The following is a 17,310-nucleotide window of genomic DNA, read 5'->3' on the forward strand; positions in this document are numbered from 1 at the left end:
TGCTTCCCCGAGGAGACTAAATAGCTTGTTCTGTATCTCCAAGGCCATTGGGCATCAGGCACATGGTTCGTGCATATGAAAATCATTCAAAAAAGAGACACAGGAATGGAGTCCACACCTCTGGCTTTCAAACCTTAGGTCTGAAGCCCATGGGTTTTCTTGGTCCTGCCAACTTGTCTCTTCAGCTGCATTCATCTCAGCCTTTGGTGTCTGCTGGGTGCACTTTCTGATTGTTGATGGAAGTAGCAAGAGCCTGAGGTAGCAGTATGGCCAGAGGAGAGGGGAGAACAAGGAAATATGAGAGACCCAGGAACTGAAAAGTCCTGTTGAAGACTCTTTTTTTTTTTTTTTTTTCTGTTTAAGACTCTTGAGCTCCCTGGGAATAGGTACAGGTTCTTTTTATTTCAGTAGTAATACTACTACTAATAATAATAACAACAACAACAGCCATGTGCTTGGTACTGTTTGAAGTACTGTCCTCATAGAATCTCTTCACAGAAACCCTAGGAGATAGGCATGTCATCTCCTAGTTGGAATCCTAGGAGATGGGCACAGTAATTATCCCCATTTTATAGACCTGGAAATGGAAGCACGGAGAGGTTAAGTCACTTGCCTGAAGTCACACAGCATTTGAACCCAGGGTTTCTTTAGTTCATGAGTTTAACCAACACATTGTATTTGCTTTTTGGTAGGAGTGAGTGAACAAGTGAGCAAGTGAACCAAATGAGTCTGGGATTTGGTTCTTGCCAGAACAACAAGGCCCTGAGAGGCAGTGTGCAGACAAGTGTGCTTTGGAGTCAGCAGAGTTGGGTTGTAATTCAAGCTCTGCTATCTCTTGGCTACATGACCTTGGGCAAGAAACCTAATGTAGAAGTGCTCATTTCCTCATCTTCAAATGGGAGTAGTAATCCTTTTCTTCTAGAGTCTTTGTATGGCTTAAGTGAGATCATCTCTGTAAAGCTTTTAGCCCCTGGCGTATAGTAAGTCCATAGGGCTCACTGTTAGTATTATTATTACTGGTACCATGCAAATAGATTGTATTAACATGGCACACTTGCAGCTATATAAAATTGAAAGTCCATGTTGACAAGGCCTAGCAGGGAATGTGAAAACAGCTGTTAAGGATGAAAGGGAATTAAAGTTTCTTCAGTGCTTCATCATTTTTTTAGTAAATGTTCCTAAATGGAATAGATAAAACATACATGCAGTGGGTACTCAACAGGTCTTTGAATGTATGCATGAAAAACACTCTAACTTTAAAAATTTTTTTAATTTTGTTTGGCTGTGCTGCACGGCTTGTGGGACCCTAGTTCCCCGACCAGGGAGCGAACCCTCATCCTCAGCAGTGAAAGTGCAGTCCCAACCACTGGACCACCAGGGAATTCCCTAACTTTTTTTTAATTGGTTGAATCCATTCCTTAAAAATCTTACCTTATGATAGTGGATACCCTTGAGGTGTTGTAATTGAAAGGGGGCCTGTGCAGAAAAGAGTTAACACTGCAGGCCTGTAATGATAGCCCTATAAATGCTGAATTTCCTACTAGGGGTTTGTGTAAATTTGCAATGAGAGAAAAAGGGAAGTTTTTTAAAAATGACTTTGTATTTTGTGGTTCTTGTATCTGGATATATGATAAAATTGATTTAAAATGTTACATGCTTGTAATTTCATAAATGCTAGAGGAACCATCTCAAACATGCAAAAATGAAGAAGGTATTGGTGGGGTACAGCTTCCTTGCTTTTACCATCAAGGGGTGAGTTGGAATTTAAATTCTTTGGGTATTAGAACTAGAACAAGTCTCTAACTGATGATTTTTGCTATGATTTGTGTCTGTTGGAGCCTCTGGAAAGAGGGTGACAAAGTGAAAAGATAGGCAGTCTCTGGATGGAAATACACATTTGGATTTTGAAAAAGCAGTTAAATTGCTAATAAGCCCTGTTGAAATCAAATATCTGACCCTTAGAGCCTGATGGCTGTCCAGTTTGATGTGCATGTTTTTGAGTGGGTCAGTTTGGACTCTGAGACTGACAAGATAAAAAGGAAGCCTTGCTTGTCACTTGGACTTGGACGGTGGCTGTTCGGCACTGCAGCACGCCTTTGCTGCTCCTGAAGAAAAGCACCTGGCTTGATTAGAATCCCAGATTCACTGATCCTAATTGCTTGGACTTGACTCTAAGCTGAAACCTGACCCTGGCTGTCAGTGCAATGTTTCAGCCGCAGCAGGAGGTGTGCCGAACTGAAAGCAGACCCAGGCTCCGTGAACAGGACTCAGACCCTGGGACCACTGGAGATTTAGGACCCCTTCTGTGGAGCTCTAAACGATGAAAATATACATCATGGATGCGGGCTGCACCAACTGGGTCATATATAAATGCCCATAGGAAAGGGCCTGTTCTCTGATGGGACCATCTAAAATCAAGCTGCCGATCAACTTTTTACGTCTAATGCAGAAGCTAATTGCATCCTACCTTGTGATCTCTACCAAAACCTGCAAGTTGGAGGATGGCATGTCACAGAGACTTCTACCCTTCTGCCTGCTTTTGACAGATCAGACTCTGGGCATTCTCTAGGGGACAGCTCACTGCTGTTGATTTGTGTGTTCGGCATTCTGGATTAGCTGCAACTTACTACAATGGGCTGATAGCCTTACTCTACCTCCTCACGTTTCCCTCTGTACACACACCCTATTAGTAAGGTAGATTGATTATTCAGATGTATCTGTCTCTGGAAAGGGATTGATCTTTTCTAGGCTGTCTCTGGATAAAAGGGGTGGGAGGTTATATAAACCCACTTTGAAATTTTTTAAATTCAGGATTTCACCCTCTATTAGTTTGCTAGGGCTGCCATAACAAAGTAGCACAGACTGGTTGGCTTAAACAATAAAAATGTATTTTCTCTGAGTTCTAGAGGCTAGACATCCAAGAGCAGGAGTTGGCCCGTTTCTCCTAAGTCTGCTCTCCTTGGCTTGCAGCTGGCAGCCTTTTCACTGTGTCTTCACACGGTTGCCCCTCTGTGAGTGTCTGTGTCTTAATCTCTTCTTATAAGAACACCAGTCATATTGGATTAGGGCCCACCCAGATGACCTCATTTTACTTTAATCACCTCTTTAAAGGCCATATCTCCAAATACAGTCACATTCTATACTGGACGTTAGGGTTTCAACATATAAATTTGGGGAAAACACAATTCAACCCATAACGTACGTATCCTGATCAATTCCTGAATATCTTTCTGGTTAAATTGTATTAAAATATTTATCTGCAAAAATATTCTGTACCTCTTGCATACAGCCCTCTGGATGAAAGGACTGGATGAGAATAAGAGAAGATTGAAAAAATGTAAAGTTAGGATTGCTGATCTGCGGGGCATGCTGATTTTGTAACAGTGAGAAAAAAGAGAAACCTGGCAGCTAGGGAGCTTTGGGGAAGGGGGGGTGGCAGTTATGATCTTTGTTTCTCAGAAACAAAGGAAAAGGAAAGCTCCCAGTGCTGCCTTTCCATGAACGAAAGGCATAACTGAGATCCATATTGCAGGTTGGTCTCACCCTTTTGTATGGGGTCCTACTGATAATAATTTTGCTCTAAAGTGGACTTGGCCCTTAAGGGCCAAGGAGGTGGACTGTGCAGAAGAGAGCTAATCAAGCAGGCCTGAGACTGCTCTCCCTAGAAAGGCCTGCTCGCAAGGTCAGCCCTGTCTGGCATCTGGGTTCTTGGATTTCAGCAGGGTTCTCACCATTCCCTAAATGATAAGAGTTGCTCACAGGCCTAAACTGTGCAAACAATGTGGTTGATGCTGCATACCTGCTTTCCTTCCAGGAATGTGGAATTTTGGTGTGTGCTAGGCAGAGGGTGCCTACGTGACCAGCCCCTAGAAAAGCCCTGGGCATTGAGTCTCTGATGAGCTTCCCTGGTAGACAGTGAGCTTCCCTGGTTTCACACATGTTGTCACAGTCATTGCTGGAGGAATTAAGTGTGTCCTGTGTGACTCCACTGGAAAAAGACTTTGGGAAGCTTGTGCCTGGTTTCCCCTGGATCTTGCCCTATCTATACACATCTTCCCTTTGCTGATTTTGCTTCATAGCCTTTTGCTGTAATAAATCATAGCCATCTGTGAGTAGGACTATATGCTGAGTCCTGCGGGTCTTCTAGTGAATCATCGGACTGGGAGTGGGTAGTCTTGGGGTACCCCAACACAGGGCACAAGGGGGACTTCTGGCGTCTTGGTCGTGTTCTCTTTCTCAATCTGGGTGCTGTTTACATGGGGTGGGTTCAGTTTGTGAAAATTCACTGAACTGTCCCGTTAAGATATGTATAGGGACTTGCCGGGTGGTCCAGTGGTTAAGACTCCACGCTTCCAATGCAGGGGACCCGGGTTCGATCCCTGGCCTGGGAACTAGATCCCGCATGCCACAACTGAGAGCCAACATGCCACAACTAAAGGCCCCGCATGCTGTGACTAAAGATCCCTCTTGCCGCAACTAAAGAGATCCTGCATGCCGCAGTGAAGATCCCTCGTGCTGCAACTAAGACCCGGTGCAGCCAAATAAATAAATATTTGTAAAAAAACATTAAAGAGGGCTTCCCTGGTGGCGCAGTGGTTGAGAGTTCGCCTGCCAATGCAGGGGACATGGGTTCGTGCCCCGGTCCGGGAGGATCCCACATGCCGCGGAGCGGCTGGGCCCGTGAGCCATGGCCGCTGAGCCTGCGCATCTGGAGCCTGTGCTCTGCAACGGGAGAGGCCACAGCAGTGAGAGGCCCACGTACAGCAAAAAAAAAAAAAAAACTAAAGAAAAGATAGTATACTTTTTTGGAACATAGATTCACCATTATAAAAAGATAAAAATATTACATACCACAGGGATAAAAAATAATAATAATTTTATTGATTTATTTTTTTGGCAGCACTGCAGAGCATGCGGAACTTCCCCAACTAGGGATCAAACCCATATGCTCCCTGTAGTGGAAGCACGGAGTCTTAACCACTGGACCACAGGGGAAGTCCAATAACTTAGTTTTAAAAAACAACTTGCTTTTATTTAGAAAACATTTTAATCACTCCTTTTTACCAGGCATTGTGCTGAGAGCTTAGGACATGGGGTAGGAAAGAGGTCTTCGTTGCCTCTCAGTTTATTGGGAGTCAGATAAAGAGATACTTGTAATATGGTTGACTTTTGCTCAGTCCTAGCAAAGACATCATTGGACGCTACAGGGCTGCTAACCTGGGTAATTCTCAGGGTTACCATTCCAGTATCTGCGGAAGCCAGACAGACAAATGGGCAAAGGGGGGTCGCAGGGAACTGTGACAAACTGGGAAGGTAAGTAGGCAGAGTTGCCACAGCTAATGGTTTTTCTAAAGGAAAAGCCACAAATCTGAATTTTTATGTGAGCTCTCTTGATTTTTAAGTCCTATAAATGAATCCAAATTTTAAAAAGTGGGAGGCCAAACGAAACACCTCTGCAGGCCAGATTTGGCCTTGGCCTACCAGTTTGCCAGGGATTCTGCCAACCAACCATCCTTCCCCTCTTAGCAAGCAATTGAGGGTCCACTGTTTTAGACACTGGGAAATAGAGCAGTGAGCCAGCCAGACAACTTTCTTGCAGAATGGCCTGGGGGCGGGGGTGGGGGAGGGTGGTGTCTGGTACTGTGCTCTTCAAACTTCAGATGTGTGGGAATCACTGAGTAGATTCTGAATTGGGAGGTCTGCGTTGAGGCCTGAATCTTGGCCTTTCTAACAAGCTCCCAGGTGATGGTGATACTAGTGGTCCCTGCTGTTATTTGAAGGAGGGGAGTAAGGAATTTGTCTTGAAGGTGCATTTGCCTGGCAAGCATCCTCTTTTTACTTAGATATTAGTTTATTGAGGTGACTTGGAAGAGAGTTGATGACCTCAGAGGTGGGTACTTGGGCTCTGCCAGCTATCTCCTGGCGCTGCCAGGTCTCTGTTCTCAGAGTTTATAATCTAGAAGGTGGCGTGAGGGGTGGAGGAAGGTGCTAGGAAAAGCTTCCTGGAGGAGGTGCTTGTGAACTGCAGGAGCTCCCCTGGCCGCCAAGAAAGGGAGAAACCTTGAACTCCCCCTTTCCTGGGGCTGGGTCTTGGCGTCCCCGCACCGGGTTTGGTTTCCCAGGCATCCACGTGTCTTCGGTCCGCGAGTCCCTGTCAATCAAGCTTCTCCCCCAGCGGCTGGCTACGGGTTTAAAGGCGGCTGCAGTGCAGAGCGCTCCCAGAGTGCCGCGCGGCGGGCGGGTTTGGATTTTAAATCCCCGCGGCCAATCAGTAGCGCGTAGGCTTTTGTAACGTTCCCGGCGCCGCGTTTGAATTCGAGGAGGAGCAGAGCCCTGCCAAGCCTCTGCCCAGACCTTGCTAGGTCCGCTGAGCAACTCCGGGAACATGAGTGCGGCGGCAACTGCAGGGAAGCTGGCGCGGGCACCAGCCGATCCAGGGAAAGTCGGGGTCCCTGGAGTTGCAGCTCCCGGGGCCCCGGCGGCTGCCCCGCCGGCGAAGGAGATCCCGGAGGTCCTAGTGGACCCACGCAGCCGGCGGCGCTATCTGCGGGGCCGCTTTCTGGGAAAGGGCGGCTTTGCCAAGTGCTTCGAGATCTCGGACGCGGACACTAAGGAGGTGTTTGCGGGCAAGATCGTGCCTAAGTCGCTGTTGCTCAAACCGCACCAGAAGGAGAAGATGTCCATGGAGATATCCATTCACCGCAGCCTCGCCCACCAGCACGTCGTCGGCTTCCACGGCTTTTTCGAGGACAACGACTTTGTGTTCGTGGTGTTGGAGCTCTGCCGCCGGAGGGTGAGTGCCGTTGCTGGGGGACTGGAGCTGCCCTGGGGACTGGGGTTGGGGCGCCCGTACCCGGAGCTGCTGGGGAAGGAGCGCCCCGGGGCTCGGAGCTGCTGGGGCTGGAGGTACTGGGAACCTCGAGCTGGGAATGGAGAAGGTCTCGGGGAAAGAGGTGCCTAGCACTTGGGGCCTCTAGGAGAGGCGGTGCCGGTTAAGTGGAGCCCGGGTCAGGTTGCCTCTAGGGACGGCGGCTCCCGGACGCTAGGAGTTGGGCTGAGTGGGGGAGGTGCGGGTCGCGGGAGAACCCTGCTAATGGACGCCAGGGCTTCCGGAGTTGGTAGGTAAGGGGTGCTGTGGACCCGGACCTTCCGGAGTGGGTGGCGTTGGGTCAGGCAGAAGGTAGTTGGAGCCAGACTTAGTAGCTTCGGGGAGGAGAGGGGTCAGGAAAGGGATCTGCTGCTGCAAAGAGGCCGGGGGCAGGGATACAGGGAACTCTGAGCTTCCAGAGTGGGCTGAGAGGGGGTCCCAGGTAAGAGACTTGAGAGGGAGCTGGTGGGAGAGGGGGTGCTATGAACGGTTGTGGCCTGACTTAGGGGAGAGTCTACATCATAGTTGTCCTGGAGAAGGAATGGGCGGTAGGGTCCTGGGCTGCCTTCACCTAATGACACTCCCTCCCTGCCTTGGGCCTGAGTACCCACTCCCCCACTCCTCCTTCCCTTCCCCGCCCAGTCTCTCCTGGAGCTGCACAAGCGGAGGAAAGCACTCACCGAGCCCGAGGCCCGCTACTATCTGCGGCAGATCGTCCTTGGCTGCCAGTACCTGCATCGAAACCGTGTTATTCACAGAGATCTCAAGCTGGGCAACCTCTTCCTGAACGAGGATCTGGAGGTGAAAATAGGTGAGGATCTGGGCCTGCAGGGGCACTTGACACTACGCTAAATGGGAATGAGAAGGAGCTGGGAGAGAGGGAGGGAGAGAGGAAGTCAAGGAGACAGGGAGAGAGGAAGAGGATAGTAGGAAGTCTGGGCTGTTGATTGCCTCTAGAAGCCTCTCTTTAGTACAGAAATTTAGAAGAAAGAGCCAAAAGCCAGTGTCTTGCCTGCAGATGCATTTTTGGGTGTGTGTGCTCTCCTATAAAGTATTATTTTTAAAAAAAGGATTTGAATTTGTTTTCACTTTTTTTAATTAGGAGGCTTGATTTTGAATTTGGGGCTCCTTTTAAACAGTTGGCTGCTCCAGCAGTACAGGGGCAGCTCTTTGCCGGACCGAAAAGCAGCTGTTCCCTTTAGGTGCCCTCTGCTTTGCCACAGTCCCCACCCCTCCCTTTCACTTCCTCACAAACTTGCCAAGTAGCCATCTTGACATTTACCTGATTTATCCCTGAAGGCATGTGACTTTTGCTATCCCTACCAGTTCCCTTTTAGAAGCAAAGCCCTCCTTTCTAAAGGAGGGGGTGAGGAGGGTCTCTGGGAGGCCCCTCCCTGGGGCCGGCATGGTGGGAGGATTCCTGGGCAAGCCTCGCTGCACACAAGAACTAGAGGCTTGAGGGATCAAATGACCCTGGTTCTTGATGGTTTCACCTGAACCAGCTGTCCACATTGATGGATGACAGAGGCTAGCATCTGAGTCCCCCCTCTTCCTCCCTCTGTCCCAGGGGATTTTGGACTGGCAACCAAAGTCGAGTATGACGGGGAACGGAAGAAGACCCTGTGCGGGACTCCTAATTACATAGCTCCTGAGGTGCTGAGCAAGAAAGGGCACAGTTTCGAGGTGGACGTGTGGTCCATTGGGTGTATCATGTAAGTTGGGAGTTGTCTCAGGACCCACCCAGCCTCAGCAGAGGCCTTTTTGGATATCTCACCTGGCAGACCTTATCCTGTAGAGCTTTCTGCCTTTGGAAAGGCTGCTCCAGAGGACGGACTGATCCAAAAGGAAGCCTCATTTCCATATCGTTTCTCCTCACTGGTGTATCCTTTAGGATTCCTGCAGCCTGGGCCATGGGTCTGGGGAATGGGGGAGGGAAGGTCTCCACATACTTGCTCTAGTCCCTTGCTATTCAAAGTATGGCAGACCAGCATCATCATCACCTAGGAACTTGTTAGAAACACAGAATCTCAGGACCCAGGCTGACTGGATCAGAATCTGGATTTTAAGACCCTTGAGCTTTTCCATGCACAATAAAGTATTAGCACCACTGATCTAGGAAGCAGCAATGGGTGGGAGGAGTTAGGCCAGGAGTTATAGCTGGCAGGAAGAGGTCCTGTGGTCTGTCTGGATCAAGGCCATCAGAGGTGGGTGGGTGGTAGGCAGAGAGTTGGGCCTGTTCAGGTGTCACCCCTTTCATGGTCGCCCTGGGTACTGGAGAGTTAGAAATGAGTTGTCGCAATGGCTTTCCTACTTCTTTGCAGTGGAACTTTTCCAAATGAAAACTTGCAGCCCTAAGTACAGAGCTATTAACCGTGGAGCTGCCTCTGTAGGAACAGGTAGCCCGCTTGCTTTGACCTGTTTTGTGTTGGCTGGCAGTCTCTGGAGCCCTGCTATAGTGCAGGCTATAGCAGAAAAGTCACTGGCCCATGGTAACCAAGTCTCATCACCTGTATTCTACTGAGGACCCCTCCCTGCCAGTGTCCTGGCTCCTGGGGCTGTGCAGTGGACTTGCGGACTGTCCTCCGGGACCCCAGAGTTATAGTGAATGTCCAGAAGGTGTCTGACACCCTTTCTGGCCCTGAGAGGATTCCTCCGGCATCTGGGTTTTGGTTAGGAGCCTTGAGCCAAATCCCTCCTTGTGCTTACAGGTATACCTTGTTGGTGGGCAAACCACCTTTTGAGACCTCTTGCCTAAAAGAGACTTACCTCCGGATCAAGAAGAATGAGTACAGTATTCCCAAGGTGACTAAAAATACTTTAAGTTTACATTTATTTTATTTATTTTTTCCCCCCCAAAGCTATTGACTGAGCCCAACCATATCCTGGGGACAGAGGTGGGTCAGTCTTACCCCTAGGGTAGCCATAAGAGCTTTAAAGGGTCCTTGTCTGAAATTGCATACAAAACCTGACATATGTGCACAAAAGCGTTTTTTCTTGGGGAAGAGAGTATGTAGGTTCTCAAAGGTTGGGCAGATAAACCAAAAGATGTGTAAAACAAAGAGAGCAGAAAGGAAGTAGAAGGCAGACAGACACGTGCTGCTTAAGCCTTGGAAGTGGACTGTCTTGATTCAGATGGGCTCTGCCACTTAGCAGCCAGATCACAATAGACAAATGGCCTGAATCTTCTGAGCTGCAGTTTCCCATCTGTAAAATGGAGTCCTTACCCCAGAGCACCTTGCGTACAATAAGCGCTCACAGAATCGTGAACCACCCGTGCTTCGCAACCACCAGCACGAGTGCATTGAGAGGGATGGCCTGCAGCAGCCTGGCACACGGCCGCTTTCCAGTTTGGTGTCTTTGCCTTGTGTGAAGCCAAGAGTCCTGTCTCCATAAGGACAGATGGACTGAATCTGTCATAAAGGGTCACTTATTGGACAGAGCAGAGTGGTTCCGAGTGTGGGTGTTGCAGCTGACTATGCCCCCGTGTGGGTGCTGGCTCTACCATTCACTAGGGGGTGTGTTCTTAGGCACTTAACCTTTCTGTGCCTCAGTTTCCCCATATGCAAAAGAGGGATGGTGATAGAGATCTGCACCCCCTGGGTGTTTCTGTGAGGGTTAAGTGAGTTAATATACATAAAGTGCTTAGAATATTTTGCTGGCACATAGTAAGTGCGTAGTTGATGCTAGAATATTAGTGTGCATTTGACATGCACTGGGTTTGGATCTCCTCACCAGGGCACCAAGCTTGGTGCTGTGTCCCCATTTTATAGATGAACTTACAAAGGCCCAGAAAGTTGGGTTAGTTGTCACAGCCAGTATTAAGGGACAGAACTGGGACTTAAACCAGGTCATTATGACTTCAAAGCTTGTGTTCTCCAGTGCTGCTCTAGTGGTGAGCACCTTGAATTATGCAAGAGCAAATTTTGGGAAAAAGTTACCTCAAGAGGAAGGAGAAATTATCATTCTCACAACTTAGGTTGACACTGGTCAACTCAGTAGAGCTGCTAGTGGAAACTTGGCATGTTTATAGCTGCTGAACATGGCATATTTGAGGCCGGGGCCTGGGCTGCAGCTTCTTTGCAGCAGTGCTGCGCTCGGGTCCCCCACCACATCCTACTTATGCCGCTCCGTCTCTGCTCCAGCACATCAACCCCGTGGCCGCCTCCCTCATCCAGAAGATGCTTCAGACAGACCCCACTGCCCGTCCGACCATTCAGGAGCTGCTCAGTGACGAGTTTTTCACTTCTGGCTATGTGCCTGCCCGCCTCCCCATCACCTGCCTCACTGTTCCGCCCAGGTTTTCAATTGCTCCCAGTAGCCTGGACCCCAGCAGCCGGAAGCCTCTCACCATCCTCAATAAAGGTAAACCAGGGTCTGGGTAGACAGCAGACCCCAAGAGAGCCTAGGCCTCAGGTGTGTGCATGGATGGCCCCCCATAGCTCAGGTGTGCGGTAGGACAGGCTCCAGTCCTTGAATACGTGGTCCCCATCCTCACGTGGCAAAATGCCCTTCCCCACAGCCCTGTCAGGAAAGACAGACCTTACCATGGTGGAATCAGACCCGTCATGCCCCAAAAGAAGAGAGTGGCTGAACGCCATGCCTGAAAAATTCATATTTTTTTAAAATTAATTAATTTATATATTTATGGCTGTGTTGGGTCTTCGTTTCTGTGCGAGGGCTTTCTCTAGTTGTGGCACGCGGGGGCCACTCTTCATCACGGTGCGCAGGCCTCTCACTATCGCGGCCTCTCTTGTTGCGGAGCACAGGCTCCAGACGTGCAGGCTCAGTAATTGTGGCTCACGGGCCCAGTTGCTCCGCGGCATGTGGGATCCTCCCAGACCAGGGCTCGAACCCGTGTCCCCTGCATTGGCAGGCAGACTCAACCACTACGGAAGCCCCGTATTTTTTTTTTTAATTGCTAATAATATCACCTTGCATGGTTCTTTGGGAAAAAAATGTTGAAATTTTTCAGGTGTACAAATAGAGCACAATGCAGTAGACCCCACATCCCCACCAGACTCAACACTTATCAAGATCTGTCATGTTTGCTCCATCACTTGTTTTTTGTTCCTTTGAAGTATTTTTGAAGTTAATCCCAGACATCTTGTCATTTTACCCCGTAAACTTCAGTATGCATCTCTTTAAAAGGATGGACATTTTCTTACAAAACCACACCCCATTGTTTGGGTTGTCATTGTTTCTAGATCTCTTCAGAGAACAGAATTAGGAAATACATAATTGGGAAGGGGGCAGGGACCTTGAATTTATGCTGCTATTTCTGATTAACACTTTTTGAACCTTTGTTGTTGTTGTTGTTGTTACACGGGCCTCTCACTGTTGTGGCCTCACCCGCTGCGGAGCACAGGCTCCGGACGCGCAGGCTCAGCGGCCATGGCTCACGGGCCCAGCCGCTCTGCGGCATGTGGGATCCTCCCAGACTGGGGCACGAACCCGCGTCCCCTGCATCGGCAGGCGGACTCTCAACCACTGCGCCACCAGGGAAGCCTGAACATTTTATTTTGATATTGTAATTATGAAAAGTGAGAATAGGCAAAAACTTCCTGTATCTCGTTCCCCCTTTTCTCCACCAATTAACATTTTTCTACATTTACTTTATCTCTCTCATTATATATATCTAAATTCTTTCCTCAAACCATCTCATAGTAAGTTGTACATATTCTGGCCTTTACTACTTAATACTTCAGTGTATATTTTCTAAAAACGATTCTTTTACATAACCACAGCACAGGACACAGTTATCAAGTTCAGGAAATTTATCATTGATGAAACTTCTCTTACAGCAATCTTTTTCTCCACTGTGAAGTTACTACTTTAATTTTCTTTTGGTAATTTATAAGTCTCTGATTTAAATATAATAGTATTTTTGCTTCTTTAATTTTATACTTGTATTTTTTTCCTTACACTGAAAACCCTTTTTCCTTATATTATATACATGAATTTTCAACATCTATAAAGTATGTTATGAAATGATGTTTATTTTCTTGCAGTTCTGTATGTCTTTGGAATATATTTCACTTAAAAAAAAAAGTGCCACTTGAAATACTTTATTTCTCTGTGTGGATATAGCACCAATTTAATATATGAGTTCCTTTGTTTCAGTTATAATACTGCTATTTTAAGGATTACTTTTTTCTTTTGGCTTTAATTTTCGATATTTTCACTGGTTATATTACTGTTTCCTTTGATTGGTGATCACTTGGTTAAGGTGGTACCTCCAGTGCAGTTACTGTTTTTCCTTTTGTGATTAATTAATACCTTGTGAGGAGTTACTTTGAAAGGATTCTAGTTCTTCTCAAACTTTAGCCTACTGATTTTAGCATCCATGGTGGATCTTGCCTGCAGCAATTATTACTGTGGTATTCTAATGGTGACTTTTCTCCTTTTCTTGTTCCTTCTACATCCATTAATTGGAGTTCTCCTGTAAGGAAGAGCTGTCACTTCTCTCCCATTTATTTATTTGGTTATTTGTGTTGGTATGGACTCATGGATATTTAATACTGGAGCTATAATGTAATATTGTTATTTTAAGGATTGCTTTTCTTTTGGTTTTAATTTTTGAACATAAAGCATTCTTCAAAACTTAGTGAAATTTTTTTGGAATACATAAATCCCCATTTATTCATCATTTGTTTTCAATAATTACCAACATTTGCCCATACTTGTTTTTATCTTTTCCACCTTCTTTCCCTTTTATTGGCTAGAGGTTTCTTTGTTTGTTTGTTTTTCGTGTTTGTTTTTTTTTTTTTTTTTGGCCATGCTGTGTGGCTTGCGGGATCTTACTTTCCCAACCAGGGATTGAACCCAGGCCCCGGCAGTGAAAGCACCGAGTCCTAACTACTGGACCTCCAGGGAACTCCCTTGCTAGAGTTTTTAAAGCAAGTCCCAAATATGTTATTATTCCACACTTAAGTCCTTATCACAGCGTAGATTTTTTCAATTGAAAATTCATACCTTTAAATATCTTTTAAGAATTTCATATTACACAAGGAGAAGTAGCACATGTTGGTGGGGAAAGAAACATTTAAGCCTAAAGACAATAAAAATCATCCATGCTTCTACCACCCAAATATAACTGATGTTAAAATTTCAGTGTGTATCTATCTTTTCAGATTTCAGTCACATATAAGTACATAAAGCAAATTTTAGGGTGGAAAAAATCTCTTATGTTCTCATTAAATGCCTGCTTAATCCATTTTGCTGATGGGTTTTGATTGACTGAGCCCTTCCATTTTCCTGGATGCAAAATGGTACGCGGGCCTCTCACTGTTGTGGCCTCTCCCATTGCGGAGCACGGGCTCCGGACGCACAGGCTCAGCGGCCATGGCTCACGGGCCCAGCCGCTCCGCGGCATGTGGGATCCTCCCGGACCGGGGCACGAACCCATGTCCCCTGCATCGGCAGGCGGACTCTGAACCACTACGCCACCAGGGAAGCCCAAAAAGATGCTTTTAATTCTTGGATTGAAGCCAGTCAGCTCCAAGCTGCTCGTGCCTTCTAGCTGTCTCCCTGAGTGACCAGAGGTGCCCTGCAGGGCCCAGCATTGGTTTAGAGGTCTGAGCATCCAAAGCTCTATGGCTGTGTGTGGCCATGAGCCTTCCTACAGGGCTTGGCCTGGCCCTGGAGGTACCAATGAGTGAGTACCAGGTGCTGTCACGTGAGCAGGGCAGCTGCTGCTCTAATAACCTGGCACTTACCTAAAGCAGTGGCAGCGCAAAGAGCTTTTCTCTGGGGGTAGTACCGGCTGTGGCCGGGGATCCCGGGCCCTCCCAACCTGCGGTTTTTGTGCCCAGCTAATGACTATGTCTCATCTCCTTCCAGGCATGGAGAACCCCATGCCCGAACGTCCGCGGGAGAAAGAGGAGCCAGTGGTGCGGGAGGCCAGCGAGGCAGTCGACTGCCACCTCGGTGACATGCTGCAGCAGCTGCACAGCGTCAACGCCTCCAAGCCCTCAGAGCGGGGGCTGGTGAGGCAAGGTGGGCACGGTGGGCCGGGGCGTCTGGAGAGGGCAGGGAAGTCAGCCCCGGCGTGCCAGTGGCTTGTCCAGGCCCCCAGCTCCGTAATACCTTTACTTCCCCCATTTCCTATACATTACAGTGCAAACAAGTTAGCCTACTGGCCCAGACCCTCCACGGTCAGGCCCCTTCCTTCTTTTTCTGACTCATCTGTTCTGTCTCCACAAGCACCTCACCTTCCAGCACCTCCATGTGCCGCCTGTATACATTGGCACACACTGTCTCCTCTGCTCAGGGAATCCCTCTGTAGCCTTCAAGACAGTGGAAATGACAGACCCAGATGTGCTCCAGCCTTGGGGCCTTTGCTCTCCCAGCATGCACTTCCTCCAGATCCCTGCAAGGCTCACACTCCCTGCCTTCACGCGTCTGCGCCACTCCTTTTACTTGCTTTGTTTCTCCACAACGCTTCTCACCTAACATATTCTAAAGTTTCTGTATTTGTCTGTTGTATTTAAAAGAAGGGATTGTCGCATGCACAGAACATAACATTTTCACGTATCTGGGATTGTCTGTCTTCTCACAATTTTTTAATCATTTAAAACTCACTGATTTGCACCATGATAGAAGTAACTTACATATTCTGTGAACATTTATTTTGATTGGTCTCTATCCCTAGAGCCAGAATGCAAGGTCAGGGAGGGCTGGCTTTTGTCATTGCTCGCTGCCTGTAACGGTGTCTGACGCACAGCGGGCCTTTGATAAATGGGTCAGCTGAATGCATGAGTGGACTCGGCGCTCTGCACTGTAACTTTCTGCTTCAGTGCTGCCTGTTTAAGCTTGTTTAAGCTCGCTGGCAGAGGGCTCCAGGCTTCTTGACCGAGCTCCCTGGTGTGGGCTGCCTGAGTGGACCAGAGGGGAAGAGGCTGGTGCTGATCGATCATCTTGTCTGTTTCTGTCCCAGAGGAGGCTGAGGATCCCGCCTGCATCCCCATCTTCTGGGTCAGCAAGTGGGTGGACTATTCGGACAAGTATGGCCTCGGTAGGTTTCTCCCAGCTGTGGCAGTGGCTCAGGTGCCGCCTAGCGACGCTTCGAGTTGTTACAGGCTCTTGCCTTTCTTGGCTCCCACATCCTCTCCTCTCGACACTCTCCTCTGTCTCCATCCCAGGCTTCCTAGTCCCAGCCCCTAACGGCCCCCTGCTCCCCACCGCCCCTTTCTGAGGCCTCCCTCCACCTACCGCTAGGGTACCAGCTGTGTGACAATAGCGTGGGAGTGCTCTTCAACGACTCAACACGCCTCATCCTCTACAACGATGGCGACAGCCTGCAGTACATCGAGCGTGATGGCACGGAGTCCTACCTCACCGTGAGTTCCCATCCCAACTCCCTGATAAAGAAGGTGAGTGCTGGCTGGACCGCGTGGGCCGCTGTTGCCGGGAGTGGGGGCTTTGCCAGGGGACAGGCTCTAACTCCGGACGCCCTCCCTCACTTTCCAACCAGATCACCCTCCTCAAGTATTTCCGAAACTACATGAGCGAACACTTGCTGAAGGCGGGTGCCAACATCACGCCCCGGGAAGGCGACGAGCTAGCCCGGCTGCCCTACCTGCGTACGTGGTTCCGCACCCGCAGCGCCATCATTCTGCACCTCAGTAATGGCTGCGTGCAGATCAACTTCTTCCAGGTGCGCCGCGGCCCTGGAGGGTTGGGGCCGGGTATCTGTGCCTCTCAGCGGCCCACGGCGTTGGGTGGGGAGTGGGAGGCACGGGACCTGTCCTTGGCAGCGTCAGCAGGAGGGAGTGAAATGCCCCCAACCCCCCCCATCGGCTGGGATATCTTCCCTCTACGCCCGCCAAGACACACAGGCAGCTGGGAGCTTCAATCACCAGTAACCCCCTGTCCGTCCACCCGCTCCCCTCCTGCCCTCACAGGACCACACCAAACTCATCCTGTGCCCACTGATGGCTGCCGTGACCTACATCGATGAGAAGCGGGACTTCCGCACGTACCGCCTGAGCCTCCTGGAGGAGTACGGCTGCTCCAAGGAGCTGGCCAGCCGGCTGCGCTATGCCCGCACCATGGTGGACAAGCTGCTGAGTTCACGCTCGGCCACCAACCGCCTCAAGGCCTCCTCGTAGCCCCACCCCCCCTGGACTGGCACCCTCCCCCCCCCACCAGCACCTTGGCCCGCTCTGGTTAGATCCCGTGGTGCTGTTTTATGGGGTGTCCCCCAGCCCTGGGGGCTGGGGCGGAAGCTCCATCATCCCTGCAGGTGGGGCTGCTGTGTAAGTTATTTTTGTACATGTCCCGGTGTGGGTTCTGAGGCCTCTTCCCCTTCCCTCTCAACCCCACCATATGAATTGTACAGAATATTGCTATTGAATTTGGGATGGTCTTTTCCTTGCCTTTATATTACATTAAACATATATGAATCTTCCTTTTTCTTCTTGTGTTCCCCGAGGGGTGCCTGG

The 17,310-nt window shown here is 49.0% G+C and overlaps 1 protein-coding gene across 1 annotated transcript; it reads left to right on the plus strand.

Moving 5' to 3' along the window:
- Positions 1-6,122: 6,122 nt before the first annotated feature.
- PLK1 (polo like kinase 1) lies at positions 6,123-17,276 on the plus strand. The gene is made up of 10 exons (XM_059037002.2): positions 6,123-6,793; positions 7,511-7,679; positions 8,436-8,580; positions 9,577-9,670; positions 11,011-11,230; positions 14,708-14,863; positions 15,804-15,881; positions 16,085-16,239; positions 16,341-16,523; positions 16,771-17,276. The coding sequence occupies exons 1-10, from the start codon at positions 6,386-6,388 to the stop codon at positions 16,975-16,977; spliced, it is 1,815 nt and encodes a 604-aa protein (XP_058892985.1). The 5' UTR covers positions 6,123-6,385; the 3' UTR covers positions 16,978-17,276.
- Positions 17,277-17,310: the final 34 nt, after the last annotated feature.

Source organism: Kogia breviceps, chromosome 14 (genome assembly GCF_026419965.1).
Source record: "Kogia breviceps isolate mKogBre1 chromosome 14, mKogBre1 haplotype 1, whole genome shotgun sequence".
Taxonomy (NCBI): domain Eukaryota; kingdom Metazoa; phylum Chordata; class Mammalia; order Artiodactyla; family Physeteridae; genus Kogia; species Kogia breviceps.